The sequence below is a fragment of the Notamacropus eugenii genome, chromosome 5 (genome assembly GCF_028372415.1).
Source record: "Notamacropus eugenii isolate mMacEug1 chromosome 5, mMacEug1.pri_v2, whole genome shotgun sequence".
Taxonomy (NCBI): domain Eukaryota; kingdom Metazoa; phylum Chordata; class Mammalia; order Diprotodontia; family Macropodidae; genus Notamacropus; species Notamacropus eugenii.
This window is the reverse complement of record NC_092876.1, coordinates 343,091,647-343,103,008: the sequence shown is the minus strand read 5'-3', so window position 1 is coordinate 343,103,008 and position 11,362 is coordinate 343,091,647. Positions and strand designations below refer to the sequence as shown.

The window sequence follows — 11,362 nt, the reverse complement described above, 5'->3', positions numbered from 1 at the left end:
CCTGACAAAGAGGTGAGGCACTCAGAGTACAGAATGAAACATGTATTTTATTTTGGACATGGTGAGTATGGAAATTTATTTTGACTGTCCATTGATGTTTATAGTGAATTTTTTCTTCTTTCCTCAATTGGGGAGGGCGATGTAATGGTAAGGGAATTTGAAGATCTTCCCTGGCCCTTAATAAACTCATAAGACCTGCTTTGAGCTCTGGCCCAGCCCACACCCTTAGTCACATGGAGCAGATAGTGGGAGGAGCTTGCTGAATGAATAGAGTAGGAAGTAAGTTGGAGCTGAGAGAGATAGGAGGCAGAGCTGAGGTAGAGCAGAGCACAGTAGCTAGTGTGAGTGAGAGAGGGAGTGATTTTGCCTAAGGGTGCTTATTTGTGGGGAGGCCTGATGGAGGGAAGGCTTTGGCATGGCCGTGCTCCCTACATTGATAATGTGTATAGAATTCCTTGTTACTATGATGGATTTGGCTTTCTAGTGTTTGGATAAATGTCTTGGTTTAGTCGTTGAGGAAGAGCATTTGTGTTTTGTGAATTTACTCTGGAAATATGCCTGTCTATCCATAGTAACTGCTTCGGTTATCACACTGACACCATAGGCTAGAAAACTGAGAAGGTAGATTTTTGGTGATTAAAACAAATAATTTTTTAATTAAAAAAACCACAACCTGATGACTCATGTATCTGCAACCTCCAGTCCTAAATTCTAATCTAGCAGTTTCAAAGGCTGACTGGATATTACCATTTGGCCATCCCACTGTAAGTTCAAGTTCAACATTTCCAAAATTATACTCCTCTTTCCTCCAAAACCTACTCATTTCCCTTTTCTTCTTATTTCTGCTGAGAGGGGATTGGCTCCTTAGGTGACCTGCCCAGAGTCACATAGCTAGGATGTGTCAGAAGCTGTATTTGAGCTCTCGACTCCTTATCTCTCTTCCCTTGCTATTTCTCAAATCCTGTACATAATGGGTCCTTAAAAATACTTGTTGAATGAATTTGGATGGGGAGAACATAGAGAATTAAGTCTTTTTGTTCTAGGTCTAGGATGTAGCTCCCTCTCAGGTCATAAACTAAACTTTCATATTCAAAACCATCATCATCATCATAACTAATACTTACATATATAATATGTAATATTTATATGTCATATGCATATGTGTGTAACACATTAGTATTCCTCATCTGTAAAAGGAGGTAAAGAAGGAAATGACAAACGAATCCAGTATCTTCTCCAAGAAAATTCCAAATGAGGTCATAAGGAGTTGGAAACAACTAAACAATAACTGAAAAACAACAGCAAACATTTATATAATGCCTAGCAGGTGCTGTGCTAAAGTATTTACAATTATTATCACATTGAATATTCATAATAACCCTGGGAGGTAGGTACTATTATTATTATTCCCATTTTACAGATGAAGAAATTGAGGAAAACAGAGGGTAAGTGACCAGGCCAGGGTCAGACAGCTAGCAAGTGTCTGAGGCTGAATTTGAACTTAGATCTTTATACCTCCAGGCTTGGTGTGCCATCCACTGCTATACCCAACTACCCACCCAATTCTTTGACTGCCTCATGTGCTCCTCATTTTGTCATCTTTGCAATCCCTTTGAAATCATTGCTCACTATAATAATGAATCAGAAGATCATCAGTGAAAAGTGGGAAGGGAACATAGAGTTCATTGAGTCCAACAATCTCCTTTAATAGATGAAGCCCAGAGGGGTTGTGCCTTGTCTGAGGTAACATTGTCAGGAAGCAACAGTCCGGATTAAAACCCAGGGACCTCTAACTCCATACCCAGTCTACTTGACCTTTGATTTTACTTTCTTTTATCATTTTATTTAGCCATGACACAAGTGATTAGAAACCTTCCCTGACACTGAGCAGGATCATTCTATTTAGTGACTTTTGATGAGCTTGTCTGAGCTGCTTGGTGGGCATTGTTTTCTCTTCATCACCTGGGCTCTGTAAGAAAAGCTCTTTGTAAATGATAAAGTGAGATGTGAATGTGAGCTACTGCTGGCTCTAAAGACAGACAAAAAAGAGGAGATACATCAGGGGAAAGATTCTGTTTTGTGACTAGCAGAATAAATGACTCTGGGATGGATTTCCTAAAGCAGGCCTTATCCAGCTCTCATCTCTTCATGTGTCTCATTTTCTAGTCTTATTTTCTCTTGTCTGCTAGAGCTGGGACTTTGGGGGAGAGGCACACAAACATTAGGGCCAATTATTAGGAATGAATCATATATTTGTGAAACAATAAGTCCATTTTTTAAAGCTAGTATTTTAAGGTTTACAAGGAATTTTGCTCAGACAGATTAAGGTTAAGATAACATACTTGCTCCATGAACATCCACACAAGGACAAGAGATGTAGAAGAACGCCCACCATCTTGGATAGATGTCAGATAAGTATTTTTGGGAGAAAATGGTCAAGAACACAGAATAAAAAAGAGTGCATGGGTTGACAGCTGTATTCTTGGAGAATATGCCACAAAAACTCTGAGAAGGTAGTTGTGCTTGTCCTTTGTTTTTGAAGAGGACCATGGCATCAGGGATATGATGACATGACTTATATTGATTTGAGTTAGGGAAGGCTATGCAAAGTCACCAGCCTCAATTTCTCCTCCTGAGTCGTCTGGATCTAGTGACCAGACATGCATCAAGATGAATGGAGATGGCCCAGGATGCAACGGGAGAGCCTTGCCCTTTTAGGCTAAGGCTTTTTCAGATACTCACTTAAAGTGAAGTAATGACCAGTCAGGGAATAGGTCTCTCCCCTTTTAGAAGTGAGTTAAGGACTGACCCCTTTAGTTAAAAAGAAAACAAAACAAGACAAAATGAAAAAATCAAACTGGGAGGGGAAGACCCTCAGGGTTACTGTTCCAAAAAGAAACAGTTACCACTGACATTCACTCTAAATTCACTCAAATCCAGGAGGGCCCAAAATACAACCATTAAGTGGAGCTTGGCCAGGGACTCATTGTGGTCCAATGTATGAGCTTCAGAGTGAACTGGGGGAGTGATGGAAGGAAGGAAGGAAGGAAGGAAGGAAGGAAGGAAGGAAGGAAGGAAGGAAGGAAGGAAGGAAGGAAGGAAAGAAGGAAGGAAAGAAGGAAGGAAGGAAGGAATATAGGCAGTAACCCCAAGCAAACTGGAAATTTACCTCCCTTTGGAGAGGAGAAAGAGAGAGGGAGAGGGACAGCTGAGTTACTCAACTAACTAGGTCACCATTCAGGCAACTTGGTCTGCTCATAGGTTGTGTTTGCCCTTCATTTTGGAAGATGATCATGACATCAGGGAAATTATCACATGACTTGCAGTTGACTGTGATCTGAATGAGGGAGGGCTGTGCAAGGTCACTAGCCTCACTTTCTCTCCTGAGCCATCTGGATCCAGTGACCAGATACTCATCAGGATGTCTGGAGATGGAAAGAGTGAAATGAAGAAAACCATGAGAATTTTGTGCACAGTCACAGCAATATTCTTCTAGAAAAGAACTTTGGCTGGGTCATTTTGAGTATTATATATACTCAAATCAACTACAAATGATTTATGAAGGAAGATGTTGTCCATATCCAGAGAAAGAACTGATCAATAGGAGTATGCACAATGTACACATACTTGTATCTAATGATAACCTTCTCCATAGAGGGGTAGGAAGGGAGGGAGAAAAAAAGTGCACCATAGAGAACAAAAGAAAACTTAGAAGGAAGCATGAAAAGGGAGGAAAGCTTCGAAAATAATGTGTAATTTATTACATAGTGTTTTTTTATAAGTCAACAGTATGAAATGGAAATTCATGTTTTTGTATAGAATCTTTTTTTATGTTGTGATGTGTACAGGAACACATTCTTTTTTTTTTTGTATTCAAGTTCAAAATGAATAAAAAAAATTTTTTTAACCTCAGAGGTAGATGGAATGGGTGGGGTGGGAGGGGGGAGAGGTAGAAAAAGGGTCCAAATCAGAGAACTATTGCAGCCCTTTGACTGAATCCAAATTTCACAAAACAAATCCTGTTCATAAAAGGACTGGTTCTATAAAACTTGGACTCAGTCAAAAGGCTTCACCCAAGGACTTAGAAGGTCACATATGGGCTCGAGGTCACAGGTTCAGACTTTTAAGTTCATTAGTAAAAGACAGCTTGACATAGTGGATAGAGAACTGTCCTCCAAATCAGGAAGATTCTAAGTTCCTCTCACAATGTTGGCTGAGGGACTCTCAGCAAATGACATGACATCTCAATTTCCTTGGCTTTAGGACTAAAGGATGAAAGTACTATATCTGTAGGTACAAAAGGAAATAATCTCATTTGGGAGTATTCCATAGTAGAGTGAAACTCAAATAGAAACTGATTTCTGTGGGTGCCTATTGATTTAGAAAATCACTAATTAACATTTTCTCTGTTTTATCCTATTTTTATTTATGTTGAACATTTCCCGATTACAATTTATTTTTGTTCAGGTTGTGGTCGAAACTGAGATTGTCATGGGCAAAAATTGTGGTATATGAATGTAGGGAAATATTATTCTACTGCAAAAATGATGGAACTGATGATTTCAGAGGAAATTGTGAAGATTTTCATGAACTGATGCAGAAAGAAGTGAGCATAACCAAGAGAACAATTTGTACAGGGAAAAACAAGCTAACAGAAAAAAAACTGGGAAAGATTTCAGAATTTTCATCAATACAATATAATGATGAACCATGAGTCCAAAAGAATCAAGAGGAAACTTGCCTTCTGACAGAGAAAACATGAACTTAAGATGCAGAAACATACATTTATAGATAGAACCAATGTGGAAATTTGCTTTGGAAGAAAATGTAGTTATATTTTGAGAGATTTCCTTTTTTTTCTTTAATTTGTTGAATAAGGAAAGGAGTAGCAGGAGGTACAGACAATTTTTTTTGTAATTCTTGTTACATGAAAAATAAAAATAACAAAGTATTTTTTTAAATAAATGGCATATTTAAGGCATATTCATTTAAGAAATCCAAATGTTTTTTTTTTTAAAGGAAGAATTATTTGCCAGACAAAGGAATTTTACCAAGGGCTCCCTCTTGTTTTTAAGATCAGTTACAAACATCTCTAATTTGTAAAGCTCTTTAGAATCTGTCCCCAGCCTCTCTTTCAGGTTTATTGCATATACTCTTTCATACACTCGACATTCCAATCAATTTGGCTTATCACTGTTTTCTTTATGTGCCATTCCATTCGTCATCTTTGTGCCTACGCATTTATTAGCTGTCCCCTTTTCTCTCACATTTCCCTCAAAGAATCCTTCTGTTTCTTCAGGACCACTTTCTACATGACGTCTTTCCAGATGCCACCAACTTCTGATGCCCTCTAACCAAGCTACTTTGTGTTTAACTACTTTGGTTTTATTTGAATTTATTCTCTTTATATTTATTTTAAACATGCTAATATATGCACTTATCTCTGCTTCTATCCTCTTATCTTTTTGGAAATAGAAACTAATTCATATTTTTCTATGTATCCTCAGTGCCTAGCACAATGTCTGGCACATAGCAGGTGCTTAATAAAGGGTACGTTGATAGAGTGATTCAAATTATTGTGTGATAGATTCAAAGTCTATTAAGCTACTACTCTAAGCACTAGAGGACAGATCCAAAACTCTGAGCCACAGTCCATGCCTTAGAGGGATTTCCACATACTTCACGTTTGTTGAAAGACAAGCTCTGTTTGCTAAGCAAATTTAAATACTAGGAAATAACATCCCTTAAAAAGACTGTAGAATAAAGGCGTTTCCTCCATAAATGCATAGGCTATCAGCATTTTAGAGGAATACTCATGACCAAAGTCTCCGTCTATTTCTGAGGAAGGGAATGAGAATTAATTATTATCTAAAATGAAGAAATATAATTGAAAAAAAAGTATTTGGAAATGTGGGACTTTCACCTTTCACCATAGAGTAGACATTCCTATTTTGCTTAATTAGTACCTTTGAGAAGTCCTCCTTGGACTGAACCATTCAGTCAGAAAGTAGAGGGTGGCTTCTCCTTTCCCACTTTAAAAGGGGACTTGAGAGGGGGTATCTAATTACCTTTTCTTATAACAATATTTTACATTTATGTTTACGAATTAACACATAATAACAGTGAGTAATAAGTCATTTCTACAGCCAAGAAGGTGGTGCTTTATTATAACACACCCTTGCACTCATTGGATGTGAGGAGAGCCTGCCTCTCTTTAAAACTGGAGTCAGGATGACTGACCTTATCATTTCATCATTTCAGTTCTAGCTTCTCCTTCTGCAAAGCAATGGCCACCGAAGTGATGACTGGAGGCTTCAGTGATCCTCAACCTGCAACTCCAGAAATCCAGACGATAGTTTGTCAGGTGAGGTGGTGCATTCTGTGAATTGAAGGATCTAATTGAAAAGAATTGGTTTGGTAACTTGATAAACATTCTCTCTTTCAATCTCTCTCTCTCTCTCTCTCTCTCTCTCTCTCTCTCTCTCTCTCTCTCTCTCTCTCTCTCTCTCTCTCTCTCTCTCTCTCTGTGTGTGTGTGTGTGTGTGTGTCTCTCTCTCAAACCTTTTCAATTGTGTTAGTCAATTTGAAGTACTGATTTTTAGGTTTGTCATCTCTATAATGTTATCATTCACTAGTTTGTCCGTTGCAGCATTTTCTGAAACAGCAAAGATTTAGAAACAAAGTAAGATGGTCATTGAATTGGGGAATGGAGAAAAAAAAATATGGTGCATGAATGAAATCAGAACATTCATTTGCCATAAAAAATTGTGAATATGAAGAATTTAGAGAATGGGAAGACATATATGAAATGAAGGAAAGAAAGCAGAAACTGAAAGAAAAATAAACACAGTGACTACAACAATGTGAATCTGGTGCACTGACAATCGCGCGGAATTAAATGTCAGAGCAAGCGGGTTCAGATCCTACCCTCTGATTCTTGCTATCAGTATGACCTGTTTGTCACTGATGTTATTTCCAGGGCTACATTTATGACTCTATGAAGCAAAAAAAAAAGGACAAAATCTCCTAAATATTATAAATTGTGTATAAATATTTCACATATCAATTGTTTTATAACATAATAAATTCTAGTGACCAAGCCTGGCTCCAGAGGAGCGCTATGGGAGGTCTTCTTTGCAGAGCTGAGGGACTATGTGTTTGGAATGTTTCTTAGACTGTCACACATGGTTGGTTGGTTTTTGTTGAACTGCTGTTTTTCTGACTCTTTTTGAAAAAAATATCTTTATTACACAGATGGCTCATTAGGAAGGAGAGAAAGGAAGGACAGATCTGGTAGGAAAGGTGATGTAAAAAGAAAAGGTATAAATTATAAAAACAAAAATATGTGCTTCCCTGGGTCCTAAAGGTAACATGCAGAATGGCTGTATTTGGGACGCAGAAATTGTTGAAAATGAGAGAAATTCCAGCTATCATTAGTGAAAGAATTCACATAGTTTCCTATACCTTAGGAAATCTAGAGAGGAGATAATGTGCCTTAGTTCATGCACAAGAAACTGACTTACAACATGAAAAGTTGCTTTTTTCTAACTCATTATCAATCATTTTTGCTTCCAATTAATTCAAATCAATTACAAGATCTAGGTATATTTATGATGCCACTAAAAATCATTGATTTATCAGAATAAAATATATATTATCCAAGAAATTTAAAAAGTCAGTAGTGGTTTTGTGAAGGGGGAAGACATGAATACAAGAGAATGAACAAATTATCGCTTCAACTGAGATCTTTTTAATCATGTAATGTTTGATATTTTAGAGCCAGCATCTAGTCCCAGCTTTCTTGCAGAATCTGAAAAATGGAGTCATTAGAAAAGGGATTCCTAAGGGCCTTCCAATGCTAACATTCTTTGACTCTAGGATTATCAGCTAAGACTATTATTTCCTGGTAACCACTAAATTCTTTACCCTCCTCTCTTTTTCTGAAGGTAAAGCCACAGTTTGAAAAAATGACCGATGAAAAGTATGGCTGCTTCCAGGCTGTAATCTACAGAGCACAAGTGGTTGCAGGGATGAATTATTTGGTAAAGGTCAGTATTCAACAAGTCACTGAATTCTATCCAGTGTTCTTTCTGTTTGCATTTACATAGAAAGTGTGAGCATAGTTTGTCCTCTTCTCTTTTGAATAACTGGAGAAATTAAAGTTTCTGCCCTGGGAGAAATATAAAGGAATGGTGTGGTAACTGAGAGACAGTGAAGAAGGCAGAAAGGAGGAAGGGACTCTGGGAAAGGGATTCATGTCAACCAGTGGAACAGAGGAGGGCTAACCTGGTAGGTTTTACTCTCATATGCAACCAAAGAACAGATGATGAAATGAGAGGGATGGGGGAAGGAGAGAGAGAGAGACAGAGAGACAGAGACAGAGACAGAGAGATAGGGAGAATGAGAACGGCTCTCCCTATGCCTCACTTTCAGTTGCCAGGCAATTGGAGAAAAGTAAGGCCAACACAGGTTTCAGAGAAATGTTTCTATCAATGGAAACTCTCATGTTGAAGACTGTGACTCTGAGAATTTTCATATAGACTTTACATTCCTGTGATTATTCTATTTACTATCATGATTCCTCTAATAACATATTAGACCACATGATTGTGAATTGCATGCTTGCAAGTGGAGAGTAAGTCTCAGGATACATTGTCCCAGGCTTTTCTGGATGGGAACAGTAAGATAAAAGAAGGAGAAAATTCCCAAAGTACTGGGTCTTTTATGTCATCATGGACACTGAAACAAGACTTATATGATTATGACCTAAATCCAACAACTACATTATGTGTTCCTTGAGAATCAGCATCCTGTCTTATAGTAGAGCTTCACAAAACGTGAGTAGCAGGTCACCACTGGCGCCCAGGATTTCAAACACAACTTTATCAGAAATTACTGAAGTACATTTGCCTTTTCCAAATCCTAGACATATGGGAATTTTAGTCAAATTCACGATGGACTTTTATCATTGTAGTAAACCTTAACTACTAACACAGATCTAAACCCATAAATCAACTTTCTTGATTAGTCTGAGCTAGTTGCTTGGGGTTATGGTGGTTAAGTGACTTTTCTAGAGTCATAGAACTAATAAATGACAGAGAAAGATCTGAACCTTCTCCAGGGGCATATCCTGCACTCAATGCACAAACACATAATTTTAAAAGAAATGTATGATCCCAGCAACCCCAAGTGTCACCAGTAATGGGCACATATTTGGGAATTCCTTGGCTACCCCTTTGGGAATTATGGACAGAGATACCTAGGAAATACAGATAAGATGGATCCAAGTGTTTCTGTCTTTAAGGAACAGTAGAACAGAAGTACCTCACCTGAGTTAAGGAGGCTATATTGAGGTGCTATGAGATGCCAGCCAGGCAGGAACATGAGCTGCAGCCTAGAAAGGCAGGAAAGAAGAATTTTTGAAGTGCCAACTGTAGGCTAAACTCTTCATCAGTATTATGTCCTTAGATCCTTACAAATGAGATAGAGCCATTTTCCAGGTGAGGAAAATGAGATGGAGTAATTTACCTACAATCACTCAACTAGTGCGTGTCTGGTCTTCTTGACGTCAGGTCTTCTTGGTGCCAGGTCTTCTTGACGCCAGGCCCAACAGTCTCATTGTAGGAATGGTGGATCTGAGAACCCTCTTTACTAACACAGATCTGATCCCAACTTTGGACTTTGCTGATGAGTCCTAGGGAGTTCCTTGGGGCATATACAGTGATTGTGTGTCTCACCCAGTGACTTAGCTATCCAAAGCAATATCTAGCTCTCTTGTTGGTTTTATTTTCTCTCTTTTACTAAAGATATGACTTTGATAAAAGAGAGTATGCTGAATGATACTATTCAGGAGGGAAATGGGGGATAAGATGAGAAGAGTGTAGCATACAAGAGGTACAAAGGCCACAATGTTTTCAAAGAGACTTGAGTAAAATCAAAAAGAGGGAACCCATATTTTTGTATGATACCTGACCTTTTTTCTACACATTTTAGAAAATAAAACCCTGAAAAATAAATGAAACCCAGGAACAAAGGCATAACTCAAATTCAGAATATTAGTTGACCCTTTATTTCAAATTAGTTGCTTGGATATTCAAAAATCCGGTTGCTTAAGAACTAGAGTCAGCTGTGGTATAATGAAAACAGCCTGCATTTGGGATCAGATTCTGGTTCACCTACTATTTCCCTTGTGACTTTGGACAAGGGAAGGGAAGGGAATGGTAGGGTGAGGGTTGGCTTAAGAATAAGTATTTGTTAAACAGCTACTATGTGTCCGACACTGTGCTCAGCCCTTTATGAATGTTATCTTATTTGATTCTCACAACAACCCTATGAAGCAGGTGCTATTTTCATCCCCATTTTGCAGATAGAGGAAATCAGTTGAGGAAACTGAAGCACACACCAAATGACTGAAGGACTTCCTGACTCCAGGCCCATCATTCTATCCACTGCATTCCCTAGCTGCCTTACAAGTAACTTACAAGTACTGGACAAGTGACTCACCTCACTGGCACTTAGTTTCCTCAACTGCAAAATGAGCAGATTGGACTAAAGTCCCTTCCAGCTTTAAATCTGGGTCCTTAAGAACCAATGGTACCATGATATTGTAGTCTATCTGACTATTCCTGTTCATTGGACCGTTGAGGGACTCAATTCCCTTAGTTTTAAAAATAAAACTCAATGATCTCTCAGGTCACTTCCTGCTATAGTTTTGTTTTCATACCATGAATATGCTTATTCATAAGTTAGAATAAATATATAAAATTCACATCAGAGGTCATCTAGTCAAAACCCCTATCCATAACAGGAATGTTCACACAGTGATCCTGAGAGGTGAGAAGTACTAGGTTGGAATCCATGCCACTGATTTTCACTTCTTTTTATTTGCAGGTACATCTGGGGAATGATAGCTATGCACATTTGAAGATATTTGTACCGCTTCCTGTCATAAATCAGCCACCGATACTGACAGCCTACCAAATTCCGAAAACCAAGGATGATCCCTTGATCCCCTTTTGAAGGCACAGTCCAGAATCCATTTGATTACTTTCATGAGCATCCTGTATCAATAAACACAATAGAAATGAAGCATGGATCTTTGTAAAGTAGCTTTTGACTTGGATGATGTATTGGTCAACATTCCATTTTTCCCTCTTTTTTGTATTCTTTGTGACAAGGGATGGCTCACTGGATAGAGGAAGGAGAAAAAATATATTCAGAAATAAAGTGATATAAGAATAAAATTATTGATGTATTAAAATTTTGATCATTTCTGAAATTATTTGCTTTAAATCATTTTACATCTCACCTCATCCCATAGTAGATACTGCTTTCCAATAATTAAGAACGATTACTTTACTCT

The 11,362-nt window shown here is 38.0% G+C and overlaps 1 protein-coding gene across 1 annotated transcript; it reads left to right on the top strand.

Moving 5' to 3' along the window:
- The first annotated feature begins 5,998 nt into the window (after positions 1-5,998).
- LOC140506539 (cystatin-A5-like) lies at positions 5,999-11,260 on the top strand. The gene is made up of 3 exons (XM_072613819.1): positions 5,999-6,364; positions 7,947-8,048; positions 10,891-11,260. The coding sequence occupies exons 1-3, from the start codon at positions 6,287-6,289 to the stop codon at positions 11,017-11,019; spliced, it is 309 nt and encodes a 102-aa protein (XP_072469920.1). The 5' UTR covers positions 5,999-6,286; the 3' UTR covers positions 11,020-11,260.
- Positions 11,261-11,362: the final 102 nt, after the last annotated feature.